The 20294-nt window shown below is 38.0% G+C and overlaps 1 protein-coding gene across 1 annotated transcript; it reads left to right on the top strand.

The window, feature by feature from the left end:
• Positions 1–68: 68 nt before the first annotated feature.
• On the top strand, positions 69–13907 carry MS4A1 (membrane spanning 4-domains A1). Its single transcript, XM_084894968.1, has 7 exons — positions 69–239; positions 6142–6316; positions 6740–6859; positions 8323–8379; positions 9822–10058; positions 11048–11149; positions 12029–13907. Exons 2-7 carry the CDS (start codon positions 6158–6160, stop codon positions 12248–12250), a joined length of 897 nt encoding a protein of 298 aa, XP_084751094.1. The 5' UTR covers positions 69–239; positions 6142–6157; the 3' UTR covers positions 12251–13907.
• Positions 13908–20294: the final 6387 nt, after the last annotated feature.

The following is a 20294-nucleotide window of genomic DNA, read 5'->3' as shown; positions in this document are numbered from 1 at the left end:
TATGGCAGAAACTTTTTTTCTGTGTCCTTCAGTTCTGATAAGTATGTATTAAACCAAAGTAATTGGGGTGATGTCCAAGGTAGCAGAAGCCACTGATTTCCTGTCACCTGGTATCTATAAGCAATCCTAGGTCTGGCCTATCTCACTCACCCCTTGCGCACTTGAGAAAGTAGCAGTCAAGTGAACTCAGCAGCAAGCATCAAAATCAGCCCTTGAGCTCTAAGGTCTTGGAGACTCAGGTAAGGAATCAATTTACTTTGTTTCAATGACTAAAAGGGAGTGATGGGGGAAGGTATAGGTTAGTTTTGGAGACTGGAGATTTTTGGCTTTAATTCTAGGGCTTTCCTGGTCAGGTTTCTGATAGTGACATGATTTGAGGAGGGGTAATATGAAAGCTTGCTGCCCACCCACTTTTAATATTTCCCTCCTCCTCTACCTCCCTCCCTCCCTCCCTCCCTCTCTCTCTTTCTCAATTCTGGTAGATCAACTTTGAGTCAGATTGCAGCATGTAGATTAAAACACAATTGCCAACCTGCTGGGTTCAGACCTGCACTCTACCACTTACAAGCCACATAACCTCAGGCCAAGTTACTAAGCCTCTGTGTTCTCAGTTTCCTCTTCTATAATAAAATTGTGGCAATAATACCACCAATTGCATTATAAAGATTAAATGAGCTAAAATCCTGAAGCTCTTCAAACTAGTTGTGTGGTACGAAATAAGAAAGTAACCAGTTGTGGCTATAATAAAAAAAAAATAGCTCTATTCTCCTTACTTTAATTTTTCCCCCTTCAAAAGATAGCCCACTAAATGGCAATATCCTCAGATGTTACTAAGCCTCACAGGCTAACATTTCTGGAGGGGCTTGGCGGACACCAAAATGAACCTCAAATCCTGACTCAAATCCACCACAAAAGCTTAGAGTAAAAGTGGGCACTAGAGATGAGAGGAAGCTCTACTGAAGGGGGACAAAAATAAAATTTAACCATGTCATATCTATTTTCTAAGAACAGTATATAATGTCACTCTTTTCCCTGTTTCCCATAAAATAACTTGATCTCACTGATCAGATCGCCTTTTTTTCCAATGTCCTGTGCATTTTGTAAACCTGCTCTGAAGAGGCAGTTCAGTTTAATGTTCATTCTAACATTTACGGACTTCATAGTATGGAGAAAATGAGTTCTCTGTGTAATCCCAGTAGGAAATTTCCTTGCAGGACTTACACCCCATTAGAGAAGCTACACTATGATATAGAAAGAAAATAGTAAGAAATGCAAATAGCTGTGACTTTGAAAGAGAAGTCGTTGCCATCGGTGAGAAAGGCAGGAACAACCCTGGGTCATGTGCGTGTTTCATGAGGAATTTGACTGAAAATGCAGGGGTAGGAGAAGCATTTCACAGAGGGGAGGATTGAGAGGAGAAAGCAAGAGGCTTGTCCAAACAAGGGGTTCTGGCTCCGGTGGCGAAAGGTGGGAAACAATGGGATGGAGCTTAAGAAGTTACGTGGAGCTAAACTGTGAAGGGATTCTTCACAGGCAATGACTGATTGGAGAGAGAGTTCAAGCTCAGGAAGAGCATGACCTAAGTAGTAATTTAGGACTTTGGATCACAGGATAACATTTCTGGAGTGGGGTGGTGGACACCAAAATGAGCCCCAAATTCTGCTTCAAATCCATCACAGAAAGAAGGAGGGTAGCCCTAGCCAGTTTGGCTCAGTGGATATAGCATCAGCCTGTGGACCAAAGGGTTTTAGGTTTGATCCTCCCAGGCCTGGGCTTTGGTTAGGCTCATGCAGGAGGCAACCAACTGATGTGTTTCTCTCGCATCAATGTTTCTCTTTCTTTCCCTCTCTTTTCACTCTCTCTAAAAATCAATGGAAAAATATCCTCAGGTGAGGATTAACAAAAACAACAAAGAAAAGAAGAGAGTGTGCATTAGAAAAGAGAAAGATTGAAGGCAGAAAAGCAAGATTTTTGTGCTTTAACCAAGAGAGGAAATGAGAATTGAATGCATGAGGTGATAGTGGAAGTATAAAAAGGTTCACCTGCAAGATAAGGCACATTACAGAGGCCCATACAATATGATCTGGCCATTGAGTGAACATGGGAGATAAAGGAGTAAAGGAGCCGAGTGACAGATGGCGCCAACATTTTATGCCTGGGTGACAGAGGAAACAGAAATAAAGCAACCTGAGGGATGATGCCTGAAGAAAGGCTGGGGACTCTGCAGCACAGTCCCTGAAGAGAACAGTTCCAGTTGAGTGGCTCCCCTACAACTGGCTGTGAAGCATTGATGAGTGAGGGGGTGAAGAGGAAGTGGAGGAAGACAGTGGAACCATAGGTTTTAAGAAGCTTTGGGTAAAGGACCGGGGCACTGGGCAGTGTTGGGGGATACTGCTATATTAAAGAAAGGGCTTTTGGATGGGGGAACACTGCAGCACACTTTAATATTTAAAAAAATACAAATATTGTGATTACAATTTTCTTTAAATATTAAATATTTTATAAATTGCAAGGTATCTCATATTCTCAAAACAATACTTTGAATCAAGAGATCACAAAAGTAGCAAGCAACAGGGCTGGAACTAGCTCCTGCTACATGGCATTAAGAACAGTGAGAATGATAATGCAACAACTGACTTCTTGAAGGACTAAAATCTTGGTGGATGGAGATGGGCTGAGACACACAGGCAGAAGGAAAGGAAGAAAGAACATTTTTCCTAAGAGATAAGTACACAGGAGGCCAGAAAGGATAAAAATGCAAAGTATTTTGAGTGGCAAAGGAGGAAGTTGAGGTAACAAAGGGGGAAGTTGAGGTAACAAAAGCTTTGAACTTCTCAGTAAATGATAGAATTATTGGACCTAAAAATCATAACTCAAACCAAAACCCATGAGAGCTGTGAGCTCCCCTTCAGAGAAATAGTGGTGTCTTTTAAAAATCAAAAGGGATTTACCATAAAATGGGGCAGTGTCCAGTAAATTGAGTCTTTATTTTAATATAGCTTAGTGAAAATAAGGTCCTATTATTACCATATTTTGACCAATGTGGTCAGTAACTCAAACTGCTTATGAGTTATTAATGTACCAATGAGTCTTTGGGCATAACCATGTAGGGCACCATGTAAGTGATTATGAACAAAATTTTTAATAGAACAAAGCTTTAGGAATCTACAATATCCTTAGGAGTATGTGATCTAGTTTTATATATTCCCATAGAATGAAGCTTTCATCATCTAGTCACTCTATAATGCCATATATATAAAAGCCTAATTGACCGTTCAACCATTTGACCCGTAACTATGACATGTACTGACCACTGGGAGGCAGATGCTTAATTCACAGGCATGGAAACATGGAACAGACTGATGAATCTGAGAGGGAAGTGAAGAGAGGGGAGGGCAGGAAGAGATTTACCAAAGATCTTATATGCATACTATATGCTTGGTGCACGGATTTGCACACCAGTGGGGTCCCTTGGCCTGGCCTGAGGAGATCAGGCTGAAACCAGCTCTCTGGCATCCCTAGAGGGGTCACCTATTGTGAGAGGGTGCAGGCCAGGCTGAAGTAATTAAGAACAATTTTTTTAATAGAACAAAGCTTTAGTAATCTAAAAATTGTTCACAAATCCATGCACCAGGCCTCTAGAATAATATAATAAATATAATATAATCACACACTTAGTATATATATATGAAAGAATATTTGCATAAGAAAATTTGCATGCTTTTATTTATCTGCTACCATTTTTATCTTAATATTTTTTAAAGCTTTGTAGAAATTTACATAACAGGACATTATTTTAATAGAGAAAATATATTTTCCCTAATGGTCATTACTGTCTGAGTAGAACTTGCTTACGTAAATGGTTTATCTCACCAATAATACAGATACAACCTTAGGCCATTGAAAAAATATTGGGAGATTAAAAACAACAGAAGCCTAATCATTTAAATAATTGATGACTTTTGCTCTTTAAGTCATCCTCACTAAAATGAGCCTTCTGGAGAGGAGGGTGGTGCCTCTCAGCTCATTCCACACTTGTCTGCAAAAAGACAAAATGCCTGCTTAGTAAGGAAGGTGTTGGGAGAGTTGAAACTAGATGCATATATACTATTCCTGGCTCATAGTAGGTGCTCAGTGAATAACTGTATGTGATCTAGCTTGTTGTGTGGTAGAGAGAGCACCAGTCTCAGGGCCATGGTGACTACCTTTTGGTTTGGTTTGGTCACTGGGTGAACAAGACATGTCCCATCCCTGGGCCACCATTTCCTCATTTGTCAAATGAACAGAATGATTTCTGAGATTCCCCCTGAATAGCTTTAAATCTTGCCTGGTGACCAGAATCCGTTTGTAAACTCTGTAGTGGGCTACATTGATATATTCCTTTTGATTGGTACAAAGCAGAATCCCAAGACTACACCACATATGATAATCTAGAATCTGAGCAAAATCAAGTGCCAAGCATTCAGTCAAATCCTCCTCTCTTCCCTTCAGTTCAGATACATATTTTTTTTTCTTCAATTGATTTGTAATCACCCAATTTGAAGGAGAAGAAAGGGATTCATTAGTAAAATAGACTGAATTCCTATTCCCTACAGGGACAAATCAGTCTGGTTGAAGTCCACGTTTCAAATCTTTATTAGTCATGAAACTTTGAACAATTATCTAACTTTTCTATGTCCTTGCTACCTTCTGTACCAAGTAGAGACAATGACTTATCCCTAATCTACTCTGTGAGGCTCAAATGAGATGCCAGATGTGAAATCTCTTTGTCACTATAAAGTGGGTACAAAGGTGAGGCCCAGGACACATCCAATTACTACCTGTTTCATGGCATACCTGTAGTTGCCTGGCTCTGTGTGACTTCAGTAAGATAAGCAAGGTGTACAGACAGTCTTGGTCTTCAAGTCTCCTTACACAACTTACAGTCAATAAAGACAAGAACAAAGATGTGTCCCAAAAGAGAGATTGCCAGGGCCCAGGAAAGACCAAATAGAATTCATGTAAGAAATTGACATAAACAAATGAATACCAGAAGGAAGCCCCAGGTAAAGAGGGCTGAGCAGTCTTGGAGTATCAGAGCTGGGCAGGACCTTGGTAATAATCACTGTCTAACTTCAGAAATGAATAAATTATAATTTCAAGAACAACTAGCATTTACTACTTTCTCGCTATGTACTGGGTACTTTCACTTCTTACAAATGTCTGTGAAAGGGGTATTGTACTCATTTTTCAGATAGAAACAAGATAAACTAATGCTCAAAAGGGAATAAAGCTAAAAACAAAAACAGCAACAAAACAGCTAATATTATTCAGACATAAGTACCTTATATACATTTATTTCTTCAATCATATCTACTAAAATACTAGATAAGAGAGGACAAGATCTCTACTTCGATAGAATTTATAAACAAGCAAGCAAATATAATGGGTTGTTGTGGGAAAGAGTAACTTGCAGGTTGAATCATTGATTGAGGGTTCAGGGAAGGCTTCTCTGAGAATCTGACATTTGAGCTCCATCTGAGTAAAAAAAAACACTGACCATCCATCAGTTCACTTAAACTTTATAGCAACCCTATGAGAAAAGAATTATTATTATCTTCCATAACAAGAGTCCAACTTGAGGCCCAGAGACTTTTAAAAAATTTGCCCAAGGTTCACAGCAAAAAGAAGAATCATGATTTAAACCTAGGCAATTTGAATCAGGAGGCCATGGTTTTATGATGCCTGTGGTCCACCACAATGGACAAAAGCAAATAAGCAAAGGAATAAAGGCAAATCCATACAAAATGCATTTTCCAATATTAAAGCATTAAAAAAAAAGCATCAAGGGCTGAGAGACAAACAGAATATGCAGATATATGAGCATGGTGTTCTCTACAAAGATAAATTATACCCCAAACATAGTTGTCAAGAATACTGGCAGCAAACCCTGGGCCCATATGTCCTTGCTTGAGATGCCCCCTTTGAATCCAATAGGACTTGTTTCAGGTCCAAAGTCACAAGGAAGAGGCCATGTTTACCCTCAAAGACACCTATGGGAAAAATTTCTGAAAAAAAGTATTCAAGTCGAATGACACAAGATAAGAGACTACTGAAATCCTGTTCTCCCTCTTTTCATTTTATTATTTGTTTTATTTTTAGGATTTTTGAGGGTGAAATGACAACACCCAGAAATTCAATGAGTGGAGCTTTCCCAGCAGATCCTATGAAAGGCCCTATTGCCATGCAACCTGTTAAGAAAACCATTACCAGGAAGGTATCTCCTGTGGTTGGCCCCACACAAAGCTTCTTCATGAGGGAATCCAAGGCTTTGGGGGTGAGTCAGTTACCCTCCATTCCATATCCTAGGGATTCTCTGGCTTATAGAAGTAAATGCTATAGACCAGGTATAGGATTCAGTCCAATTTGAAGGAATCTGATCCAACCTGAGGTGTTCTTTATGTCTGAAACGGTGGGTCAAATCAGAGATGTAAAGAGAAGTTATCACAGTGATCTTTCGATTTTGAGGCTTATATATGACATCCCAGTTCATTGCCAGCATCCTAGGCATATCTGCCTTGGAAATGACCCATCTTCTTCACCTAGGTGGTGAAGAAAATGAATCCACACAAGACATAGGTCTTGGCCACTTCTTTTAGGCATTTCACACAAGCCCAAGCCAGGGCTTCCGGTTTTACCTTTGCTTTTTGACTTGAAGATGATTTAAATTTACTCAACAGTGCCCCTATTTTCTTCACAGGCTGTCCAGATTATGAATGGGCTCTTCCACATTGCTCTTGGTGGTCTCATGATAATCCACCTGGAGGTCTATGTACCTTTCTGTGTAACTGTGTGGTACCCTCTCTGGGGAGGCATTATGGTGAGTAAAAATTCACAACCATTTGGGGAGTGATGCAGACAAGAATTTTAAAAAAGCTACACAGGAATATACCAGAATAATTCTGTGTTGAGGAAAGTTGAGTAGGAGATAGCTTGTCTGATTAAAGTAATTTGGTGGAAAGAAACTTGACTAAATTGAGTATGAATGACATTGTTGAGAGTTAGTTATCATGCTTCATGTGAAGTCAGAGAAAGATATTCTACATGAATCTGCAAAGGGAAGGAAGACTGTTCAAAGCATAACTTATCCAAAGTCAAGTTGGGTGGGCAGAGGAGCATTAGACATTTGGGCTACATAGCATGGTGTTTCGGAAAACAAAAAGGGGTAAGACCATCCCACTTCAAACTGCTTCCTTACAATTCTGTTTAGTTACTATTGCACATGGTGAAATTAGTCCCATCCTAGATGAATCTTCCGTAGCTTATTAGGAGATCAGCATTCCTTATGGCTGTTTCATGTACATGTTTTTCAAGTGTGTAAGCCTGTCTGAGTGTGGTATGGTGCAGTGGTGTTTATATCGCCATTACATTTTAATAGTTACTATGATAAAGATGAGCCAAGATTTTCTGAACAAGGGGAGATAGATTAGAACAAGAATTTTCTCCATTTTTTACAGCTTGAACAGTAGAAAAAGAAAATGAGAAATAATCATCACTTCCTGTAACAGCCAACATTTTAATGGGGGAGCCTATGACAATCAAGCCAAATATTTCCTACACTGATTCATTCTTCATTAACATCAGTCACGTAAATCATTGGGAACTACAAAGAGCAATTATACAAAAAATTTTTTTAAATTAAAAACAAAACTTTTATATCCACTATCTGACTACTAATTGATATGGAAATGTGAATTCTGCCTTTTAATGTTTTTTTTTTAATTATTATTATTTTTTTAACCCTCATCAGAGGAGCGAAAATACTTTTTTTTTTTTTGCATTGATTTTTAAAGACAATGGAAGGGAAGGAGTGGGGGAAAGAGAGAGAGAGAGAAACATCATTGTGACAGACACTATGATTGGTTGCCACCCACATGCACTGGAACTAGGGGACAGAGAATAGACCTGAAACCCAGATACTTGCCCTTGACCTGGGATCAAACCTGAGACCCTCTGGTGAGCAGGTCTACACTCTAACCACTGAGCAATGTTGGCAGGGCATCTTTGGTTTTATTATTTTCCTAGTCACAGCTCCTCAGTTGGTTGAATAAGAGGCATGGATTGAATATAGTTGAACTTGAACAAAGGGGAAATATGACCACTGAAAAAGAAATTAATCCAATAAAAATGGCTACATAGATCAGTGAAAGTGGTTGAAAGCGTGGATAGCTTTTTTACAACCCAGTTATCAGTGTTACAAGTATCACTCTCTCTGCTTCTCTTCCCCTCTGCCAATTCTCCCATCTCCACACCCTTCCTTACCTACCACTTCTCTTTTCACAGTACATCATTTCTGGATCACTCCTGGCAGCAGCCAAGACAAACTCCAGAAGAAGTTTGGCAAGTAACCATATATTCTTCTCTTCCACATATCAGAGGAATATTTGATTTCTCAGTTGAAAACAAATACCTTTAAAGACCTTTGGAATCACAATAGCATTGAGTTCTCTCAACCCTAAAAAGCAAACGATCCTCTACAATGCTATTGTGATTTTATTTAAGAAAAACTTGAAAATGAGATCTACTTGAAATGTATCCGTGGAAACAATTTAAAGGCAGATGAATAGCATGCATATGATTTTATGCCTGATAAATGCTGTGTGAGACTAACAAATTTCCTTAAAAGCTATTTCGTTTCTCTCAGGCCACCATTTAGGACAGCTATCTAATAAATGCTATGATTGACTTAAGTCCTAATTGACTTTGAGCTGTAATTTTGAGCTCAGTTTATTTCCATGTACCTTTGAGTTTTCACCTGTAAATGGAGATAATAGTACTTATTACCATATGACATTGCCATTAGGATGAAAAGGAGTAGTACACAGGAAAGTGCTTCGGAGGCACTTTCACTCCAGAAGAGCTCCCATATTGTATGGGCCAAGAGCTCACCAGCAGGTTTCCTTCCCAATTTTTGTTACACCTAGTAAGCTATCCGAAGTCAGTGAGGAGTTAAGTGAATTGGAATGCTCTACTCCAGGGGTGGTCTGACAAAGTATGGGTGTGTGTGTGTGTTGGGTGGGGGAGGGGGAGGAACTGTTTAAGAAGGTCACATTGTTTTATTCTCCAATACAGCCAGGCCTACTGACTTGCCATTTGTAGATTATAGTACTTGTCACATATATTTTTCTGTTTTGACCTTTTTTCATCCTTGCAAGTTAGAACACTCCCACTTATATCCTCTTGCTTATGCTACCAGACATCAGCCCTAAAGATGGTGTCTGTAGGGAGAAGGTGGTGTTATCAATCTTGCTGTTCACTTGGTGGTACAGATTCAGAGGATCTATCTGCTCTTTCCATATATATATATATATATATATATATATATATATATATATATATATCCACTTTTTCTTTTATGGAAGAACCTTCTTTTTTCTCTCCCTCCTTCTTACACAGACAGATATGATCTGAATACTATTTATTTTCATTTACCCAATAAATATTGATTAAATACATACTAGGATGATGACAGTGGTAGTGAAAATAAGTGCAAGGAGACAATTATAAGAATAAAGGATTCCTCCTACATTTTTTTCTGGATAAACTGATTGGATAGTAATGGCATAAAATGAGATGGGAAATATGGAGAAAGGAACAAAATTGAGAGACGAAGGTTTTTATTCTACAGTAACAGAAAACTAAAAACAACTGAGGAATGTGGGGTGTATAATGACTTAGTAGTACCTCTGTGAGTCAGAGGAATGGGATCTGGAATACCCTCCTAGGTTAAATTCTCCAAATGGAAATCAAACCCAATTCATGACTTCATGTTTTCTTTTCAGGTCCAAGGGAAAATGATAATGAACTCAATGAGCCTCTTTGCTGCCATTTCTGGGATAATTATTTTGATCATGGACATATTTAATATTACAGTTTCCCATTTTTTTAAAATGAAGAGTCTAAACTTTATAAAGGCTTCTGTGCCATATATTAACATACACAACTGTGAACCAGCTAACCCTGCTGAGAAAAACTCTTTATATGTACAATATTGTTACAGAGTTCGATCCGTGTTCTTGGTAAGTGTGAAATATGATTCATTTTCAGAGAGGAAGTGTGGCATTTTTATTATGAGTGTCAACTCTAGATCCAGACTGTCAGCATCTGGTGTTTATTGCCTCGAGCCTGTGGGCAAGAATTTTTAACCACACTCTGCCTCAGTTTTAATTATGAAATGGAGAAAATAATAGTACTTACTTACATCCCTGTTTTGAGGGATGAGTCAGTATATACAAAACATTTAGAACCGTGTCTGGTACACAGAAAATGCTATGTATGTATTTATTTTAACATTAATATTGTTAATGGTATTTACATTTATCATTATTATTATTAAGATGAACATTAAAGAACTACCTAAGTTGTTATGAATAGCTTTTGCCTCATGGAGTTTTTTGTTTTATTTTGTTTTTAAATATATTTTTATTGAGTTCAGAGAGGAAGAGAGAAAGAAACATCAATGATGATAAAGAATCATTGATTGGCTGCCTCCTGTATGCCTCCTACTGGGGATCGAGCCTGCAACCCGGACATGTGCCCTTGACTAGAATCAAACCCGGTTAGGGTTAGGGTTAAGGTTAGGGTTCAGTTCCCAGGCTGACACTATCCACTGAGCCAAACCAGCTAAAGCTGCCTCAAGGAGTTTTTAGTGTAGAGTTTAAAGGGGGGAAAGTGTATATCCCAAATGTGAAGAGGTTTCCTTGGTGTGATACCACCTAAATAAAGCTGGATACAATTAATTTGTGACTCAGTAATTATTCTTTCCTACATAGAATTAATTTTTCAACTATTATTCACTTTCTGTCAGCAACATGGATTAACTATTTTTTTCTGTGTCAGGAGTTGCTAAGGCTTAGGGTTACAAACATACTGTAGTTCTTAAAGAGAGTCATTGTTTACCTAAAGAATTTATTTTTTAATTTTAGTCAACAGTCATTTACTGAGCACATACCCTATTCTTCTCTTTTTTATTATTACATTTCATCCTCATTTTTTCATTGTTCTTCAGAGCCTTTACGCAGTGATGCTGATCTTTGCCTTCTTCCAGAAACTTGTGACAGCTGGCACTGTTGAGAATGAATGGAAAAAACTTTGCTCCAGACCCAAAGCTGTAAGTAGTAGCCACTCTGTCCTCAACCTTCCTCTAGGAAAATCATGTCTTACAAAAAAAAAAAAATCCTATATAGAGAATGTAATCCAATGAGACTTTGAGTTTGAGCCTGGGAGTTTCATGAAAAATGGTCTTGGTATATTACTGGGAAGCAGAAAATACCAACAATGATAGAAAATGTCTTGAAATTTGAAATAAGTCTAAAGGTTAGACAGAGGAAACAGTTCTATAGTATATGCATCTTCCTCCTAACCTTGATTTCTGCTTGACTCAGGCATCCAACTTGATTCCATATATCATGTGCAGATGGCTGAAGGTTGAAGGTTGATTAAAGATAATAGTTCTTCCACTTGATTTCTCAGTATTCTCTTCTTCCACCCAACCACCTATTCATCCATCTAATCCCTCTTCCAAAACAATAGGTCCAAAGAAGCTCCACAACTGGGAAATAATCTATTATTAACTGCTTCAGAACCATAGAATGTTAGATTTAGTATAGAACTTAGGAGTCAGCACTAATTATTTCATTTTGCAGATGAGAAAAGTAGGATTAGAGACCAAAAATTATTTTTTCCAAAATTATCTACAATAAAGGCAAATCAAAATGAAAATATAAATTCCTCTATTATTGCAATGTTTTTTCCAAATATTGGGTAATCATTCCTGGAAAGAGGGCAAAAACTGTTGGCATTGATAAATCTCCATAAGTGATTGGAAAAGAATGTGGGCACCTAGGAAACTAATCCTGGCATTTGAGGGACATGGGAAATAAAATTAATAGCATAAAACAAGGAGTTATTTGATAAATATTTGTAGAGATTATTGAGAAATACGCCAATGATAAAAGTCAAAAAAAGTTTGTTGAATTTTGTGTTCTAGGACGTAGTTCTTCTCCTGTCAGCTGAAGAAAAAAAAGAAAAGGCAATTGAAATAAAAGAAGATGTGGTGGAGTTGACTGAAATATCTGACCAACCAAAAAATGAAGAAGACATTGAAATTATTCCAGTCCAAGAAGAAGAAGAAGAAGAAACAGAAGTAAACTTTCCAGAACCTCCCCAGGACCAGGAATCCTCACCAATAGAAGATGATAGTGTCCCTTAAACTTTGTTTTTGTTTTTGTTTTCTGTTTCCTTTTTCTAAGCATTAGTGTTCATAGCTTCCAAGAGATATTTCCCCCCATTTCTCAAGACACTCTGCATGTATCTCCACATATCTATCTGGTCTTTACATGGAGTGACCACAGAGTGTGTGCAATACCTCTCTCTCTCTCTCTCTCTCTCTCTCTCTCTCTCTCTCTCTCTCTCTCTCTCTCTCTCTCTCTCTCTCTCTCTCTCTTCTGAAAATATAGCTATTGTAACAGATTGCATTATAATGTTTCTTGTTTGGAGCAGCTTTCTTACATTAAAAAAAGGCAGAATGTGATTCTTCACTTGCCTTTGCCTTGAATAAATAGTAGCCACAGTAGTGTTTTAGTGTTTTTTGTTTTTGTCTGTTTTGTTTTGTTCTCCATTTCTTCCCTTCTCAACAGGAAGATTCTGGACCTGATGAAAAAGATAAATGACTGCTGCATACCATCTATAAACTATCTCTAATTCCTATTACATCTATATTTTGGGTGTAGTCCCTTTGCACCACTGTTTTAATGAAAGCAAAAATAATAATAATTATTCGATCTATAAATAGCCTATTCGATCGATCTTTCTATGGGGCTCACATTGACACACACTGAGCCTTCATAGCCCTTCAGGAAGACTCTGAGAGACCAACACCCAATTCTTTCTTTGTACAAACAGCACAGCTTATAAATGGCCTTGTCTCTGTCTGTCTTAACTTTCTCTAACCCCTGCTCTAGGCTCTTGGCTGCATTGTCTATCTAATTTTAGTCTTTAGGCAAGAGAAGAATGAAAAAATAATACCAAAAGTAGCCATATCTCAAATAATAACCAACATTTGTATTTGTAGAATATTTTCTAGTCAACAAAATATTTTATCAAATAATTGATTTTGATCATCCCTGATAAAAAATAATTCCTATCTCATTTTACAAATGATTCAAAAAGGATAAGTAATTTGTAAACAATTAAAGGTAATTTACAGCTAGTAATTTTGAGGGCCTTTTTCATTACTAAATCTTCTTACTCAAATCCTGTAATGTTTGAAATAACCAAATTACCTACCAGTGCCCACATAAACTACTAGAGTTAAGTCAAAAGGATTTTATCAAGCACACACTCTCTGACCAGCACAAAACAGGTGTTAAGGGAGACACAAAAGAATCAGAAATCAAATTTTACCATGTAGGGATAAAAAGACTTAGACATTCATAACCTTTTCAAAATTACTTACATCATCGATGTATAATTGTCTGTTAGATTGCATAATGTAGATACTGAGTTATCAATGTTATAGACTAAGTGCTACAGACATTGTGAGAAAGAAGATCATGCTGAAAAATTATATAAATAGTTACAATACCTAATCTCAGGCAATAGCTATCCTACTTACTGATTCTTGTTCATATTCAGAGAAACTTGTACCCTATGAAGAAAGAATCTTAACCTAGGAAGGTCACTGTCATCTATCAACTACACTTGAGCATTTGCTACATGTTGAGTGATGTCAGATTCTGGCAAGTGTGTAGACAATGTGATTTTCACTCCCTGTAATATTTCCATTTTTTTTAGGGGCCACCAATGGAAGATATTTCCTCTGATTAGAAAGAAAAAGGAGTAAAGTCCTCTATGTAAAGTCCTCAAAATTAGCTTTAAATGAATAAAACTATATTTGTATTCTTATCTGCAATAGATGATTCCAATATGGTATTTCTCCAAGTCTTCTTTATTCCTATAACATCAGATCATGTGAGGCTCCTAAAGCCTTAACTACATATTCACACAAACCTAATCTGGGTGTGAATTGTGAAGTATCAGGATATTAACTATTAATGTCAGTATATTCTTACATATACACTTGCCCAAGGAAAATTTTCATGGGACAGGTCATTAATAATGTGTTCCTCACTCACAGCACTCTAGAATTTGACTGAATTATATGGCAGGCACTTCTGCATTGAACTAGGGGAAAAAGAAGAGGGCATGGCAATGCTAGACTCAATGAGAAAGAGAGAGAGAGAGAGAAAGAGAAAGAGAGAGAGAGAGAGAGAGAGAGAGAGAGAGAGAGAGAGAGAGAGAGGGAGGGAGGGAGGGAGGGAGGGAGGGAGAGAGAGAGAGAGAGAGAGAGAGAGAGAGAGAGAGAGAGAGAGAACCTTTTTTTAAAAAAAGACAATCTTTTATTTCTTATTTTTTATTTCATATTTTCTCCACTTCTGAAATACATATGAGGTTTGCCTTCCAAATCTATGGTTTCCTTAAAAATTTATTTTATTCATTTTATGATCTCAAATAATTAGTTTTTACCCACCTCAGATAACCACTTAAATCCGAGATACTGTTAATGTCTGTTAAAGAAGAATGAATATCCTTGCTATGATCTTCTCTCCAATTATCCAATTAGGGAACTTTTTCATTATAGCGTGATTGACCACCTCAGTTTGTTCAAGACTGAGGGGTTTCCTGGGATGCAGCACTTTCAGTGCCAAAACCCAGATAGTCCAAGGCAAATTAGGGTTATTGATCACCCTCATTCATAGTAATACAGAATTTTACCCATCTATAATCACTGTATAACATAATATGCTTTTATACTTAGTGTTTTCATAAATATTTCCTTTTAATATATGATTTTCATAAGTATCATTTTTAGTTGCAATTTAGCCCTCCATTAAATCAAGATAGAATTCACCATTCTTCTATAATCGGTTACTTAGGGTATTTCCAAATTGTTTTTTTTTTTTTTTTTGCAAATCACTTTTGGAGCTGCAGAAAACTTGAAAAAAAAAAATTTCCTCTTCTCGTTATTCAAAATGTGGCTTAACACTTCAAGCTTTGTCAGTCTGTCAGATGCCTAAACCTAAGACCTAAAACTATAGAATTCTTAAAAGAAAACATGGTGTAAAGTTTGAAGTCTTGGATTAGGCAATGATGTTTTAGATATAACACCAAAACCATAAGCAAAGAAAGAAAAAAATAAATTGAATATCATCAAAATTAAAAATCTTTGTGTGTCAAAAAAAGTAAAAATAAAACCATTGAAGGGGAGAAAATATTTGAACATGATGTATTTGATAAGGGTCTAATATTCAGAAAGTATAAAGAAAGTTTACAGATCAACAATAAAAAGACAAATAAGCCAGTGAAAAAAAACTGGAAACATTTTTGAATATTTATATATTTATAATATATTTATTTATCCAAATGTACAAATGGTCAATAAGCACATGAAAAATGCTCAAGTCACTAAGGAAATGTATATCAAAACCACAATGAAATATCACCTCACATTCATGGGGATGACTATAATAAAAAATAAAGTAATGATTGTTGGTGAGGATTTGAAGAAATTGGAACCCTTATACACTGCTAGTGGTATTGTAAGATGCTGTAGCTACTTTGAAAAATTGTGTTTGTCAGTTTCTCAAAAAGCTAAACATAAGTTATTGTAAGACCCAATAACCTACTAATAGGTATATATACTCAAGAAAGCTGAAAATATATGATCACACAGAATCTTTTCTACAAATGTTCTTAGCAGCATTATCCATAATGGCCCAAAAGTAAAAAAACACAAAAGTGTATTGACTGGTGACTAGATAAATCAGTGTGGTATCTATACTATAATAGAGGAATATGCAAATTGTCTGGGACACAATCACAGTAATAGTAATGACTGAATAACAGGCTGCATGGGGTGACCAGGCTAGCAGCGGAGTTAGTGAGGGACGCCCAAATGACTGAAGAGCAGGCTGCATGGTGAGACCAGGTCAGCAGGGGGGCAGTTGGGGGTTACCAGGCTGCTGGGGGGCAGGGCAGTTAGGGGTAATCAGGCTGGCGGAGGAGCAGTGGCAGTGACCAGACTGGCAGGGGCAGCTGGGGGTGACCAGGCCTGCAGGGGAAGGCAATTGGGGGTAACCAGGCCAGAAGGCAGGAAGGGGCAACCAGGTTAGTTGGGGGGCAATTGGGGGCAACCAGGCAAACAGGAGTGGCAGTAAGGGGAGACCAGGCTGGCAGGGGAGCAGTAAGGAGTGACCAGGCTGATGGGGGTGCAGTTGGGGGCAACCAGGCTGGGAGGCAAGGGAGGCAGTTGGGGGGAGACCAGGCTGGCAGGGGGGCAGTTAGGGGTGATCAGGCAGGTGAGCAGTTAGGAGCCAGTAGTCCCAGATTGTGAGAGGGATGTCCAACTGCTGGTTTAGGCCTGATCCTAGGAATTGGGCCTAACCCGGCAGTCGGACATCCCTCAAGTAGTCCCAGATTGGAGAGGGTGCAGGCTGGGCTCAGCGGGGACACCCCCCACCCCCGGTTATTAGAGGCCCAGTGCAAATTTCTTGGGCCTCTAGTATCCATATAATGAATAATTATTCAGCCATCAAAAGGAATGATGAACTACAATAGTTCATGTCATAACTTGAAGACATCGTGATAAGTATAATTACAGATACAAAAAGCTATATATTAGATGATTCCATTGATATAAAATAACCATAGTAAGCAAATTTATAGAACTAGAAAGTAGATTATCAGTTGTCAGATGCTGGTGGGGTGGGAAGGAGAGTGGAGAGTGATTGCTAATTAATTCAGATTTCCTTTGGGGGGTGATGAAAATGTTCTGTAATTATATAATGGTCATGGTTGCATAACATTGTAAATATATTAAAAACACTTTAAAAGGGTGGGTTTTAATGTGTGTGAATTAAATTCCAATAAAAATAACTTAAAAAGAGAAAACCAGTGCTAAAAAATAACCAGAAAGGACTAAATAACAGTAAAATGCTCTAGTGCTTAGCATCAAATAATCTATTTATATATAAAAGCCAAGCAACCGGAATGATGGAATGATTGGTTGCTATGACATGCACTGTGGCAGCCAACTGGACAGATTTGGGCCCTAATCAGCACTTTCACCTTGATCAGGGGCTAACCTCCTGCAATCCCTGCCCCCTGCTGGCTGAGCCCTGATGGCCCCCACATGAATTTGTGCACCAGAACCCTATTGCTCAATAATATTATAGGATAGGAGTAAATTCAATGAAGGCTACAGTATTATGGGAAAATCTCATAGGGAGAATTTGAGTTGTACTTTAGAGAATAAGCATAAATTATATAGTAAAAGAAAAAGGAAAGAATATTTCAGGTAAGGGCAGTAATACCTATATAGGACAAAAAACAGAAACATTCTGGTTGTATTCAGGGGCACTAACAGAATAACCTGGATGAATCAGAGTGTAATCAGACTTAAAGCAATACTCATAGCATCAGGTTTTATTTATTTATTTACTGTTTTAATCCTCACATGAGGATATATATATATATATATATATATATATATATATATATTTTTTTTTTTTTGCATCGATTTTCAGAGAGAGTGGAAGAGAGAGGGAAGGACAGAGAGAAATATCAATGTGAGAGAAACACATCGATTGGTTGCCTCTTGCACACACCCTGATCATGGCCCAGGCCTGGGAAGAGCCTGCAACCAATGTACATGCCTTTGACTGGAACCAAACATGGGACCTTTTGTCCAAAGGCCGACACTCTATCTACTGAACCAAACCAGCTAGGGCACATCTGATCTTTAATCCATAAACATCAGGGAATCATTGGAAGTATGAGTAGTGAAGTAAAGACATTATCATTAACAGCCACAAACCACTTCATTTCAAGGTTTCAATTTTAAAACAAAAGAAAACATATTGAAAAAATGAGTATAAAATATAAGTGAGACAGGAAGAGTAAATAAGAAACTAGACCTGGCCGAAACCGGTTTGGCTCAGTGGTAGAGCGTCGATCTGCGGACTGAAGGGTTCCAGGTTCGATTCCGGTCAAGGGCATGTACATTGGTTGTGGGCACATTCCCGATAGGGGGTGTGCAAGAGGCAGCTGGTCGATGTTTCTCTCTCATCGACATTTCTAGCTCTCTATCTCTCTCCCTTCCTCCTCTCTGTGAAATATCAATAAAATATATTAAAAAAAGAAGAAGAAACTAGACCTGAATTAAAGACTAGAAATAAAAAGGTCATATTTTAGAGATATTTTGGGCTTAATGGATGTAAAGGACTTTATAATATTTAAAGAAGAAAAAAGAAAGAAATCAAAGATATCTCTCAGTTTTGAGTTTGGATAATGGGGCAGAAGAGGAAGCTGGAAAAGGAGGAGCATGGGAACTGGATCATGAGTTTAGATATTTTTAATGGATTTAAGATTCATTATGATGTGCATTGCAGATATCTGTAAATGACAGTTTGAAAATCAGATTAGAGAACAGGATTGAAATTGTAATTGCATGAAGTATTCACCTAAAATTGATAGTTATGGGAATGAATGACAACTCCTAGGGGAAGATGACATTTTGTAAGGAATGACCTCATTTACTTGTCCGAGAAAGTGATGTTAGTTCAGATGAAACTGAGGATGTCTAATAAAGTAGGAGTGGGATTTAGAGGGTAGTCTGACTTCAAAGCTAAAGAAGGATTACTGTGTCAAAGGGCAAGGAAGCAGGCAAGCAGTGTTGTTAATAAATGTGAGTCCAAAAAATGAGAGTCCAGTAGAGGTCATTGAATTGAGCAATTAGGAGTAGCTGGCAGCATTTAGGGAAACAATTTTAGAAAAATACTAAAGCTAAAAGACAGATTGCAATTCAATGAAAAATAAATGTGACATGAAAGTGTTTGCGTTATGAACACAGACTCTGCTTTGGGGCTGTCTACCTAATTTACCTAATAAAAGAGTAACATGCTAATTGACTGTACCATTGAAACACCCACCAGCCAATCAGAAGTGACTATGCAAATTAACCCAAACATAGACAGCTGGTTAATTTGCATATACAAGTGCCCAGTGGCTGGGGTTGGGGTGGGATGCTTGCAATGCAGGCTTTCCGCACCACCTCAACCACTCTGGGCCTCTGGGCAGCGTGGGAAGGCAGAAAGGTTGCTCCCACCAGAGCGAAAGCAGTGCCGGCAGCCAGGGGAAGAAAGGTCCATTCTTGCATAAATCTTTGTGCATCGGGCCTCTGATTTGGCCATAAAAGGAAAGAAAGATGACTCAGTGGTTTGAGTGAGAAGCAGAACACGAAATTATCTAGCATGGTGGGTAATCTAAAACCTGCTGGCACAAATAGTTGCAAGGCTACATTCATGTAAGGAATCCAGATATGCAGTGTGCATCTTCCTTGGCTTGGTATTGTTCTGAATGATGAGTATACAGGTCGGGCAAAAGTAGACTTATAGTGTGAGCATACAAAAGTTTATTCTTATTAAAATATTGCATTATTTGTCATACAAACAACTGTATACTTACTTTCCTCCCACTCTGTATAACAGAGTGAACACAGACAAAAATCCCTGCCTTTGTTCACATCATTTAGATGCATCAATTTGCTGTCACCCGTGAAGAGGATGTTGCAAAGTCTGTCCACTCTCGTTCACTGAAATGCTGGGGTTTGTTGTATCACTTCCAACTTACTGACATTCTAACAACTCACTGACAACTGTGTGTGACTCTGATCTTATAACCAATATTTCCCCAGCTTTGACAGGAACAGCCACTATAGCCAATACTAGAGAAACAAATCTATGGGCTCCAGCATCAATGATGAGAGCGATATTGCTCTAGGAATCAGATGAGATGAAGCAACAGAGAAGGGGCTGGTCCCAAAGTGGCAAAAAGCTCTCACTGTGTCAATAACTCTGACACCATTTTCCACCAGCTTCAGTAAAAGAGCTGCCCAGAGATCTATTCACAACTCTCTGTGCTTTTATCTTTACAGGAAATGAAACTTGTATAAGTTATGCTTTTGCATTGTGCAGGAAACAGCTGCAGTGAATCTAAGCTTATGACAGGAACAATCCATGTCACAAGGTGGTAGAAAACTTTATTAAAAGTTATACAAATGCACATACATTTTTTGTTTAAGTAAACTTGAATTAGGTGCTTGTCAAAATAGCAAGCTGAGCTGCATCCTGGATGTATCATTTGCAGACCTTTTGTTTGCCAATGTGGATGGCAACAGATTCTTTTAAACACTTTCT

The sequence above is a fragment of the Pipistrellus hanaki genome, assembly GCF_964339955.1.
Source record: "Pipistrellus hanaki genome assembly, chromosome: 9".
In the NCBI taxonomy this organism is placed as follows: Eukaryota; Metazoa; Chordata; class Mammalia; order Chiroptera; family Vespertilionidae; genus Pipistrellus; species Pipistrellus hanaki.
Note: the sequence above shows the minus strand (reverse complement) of the source record. Positions and strands in the feature narration are given on the sequence as shown.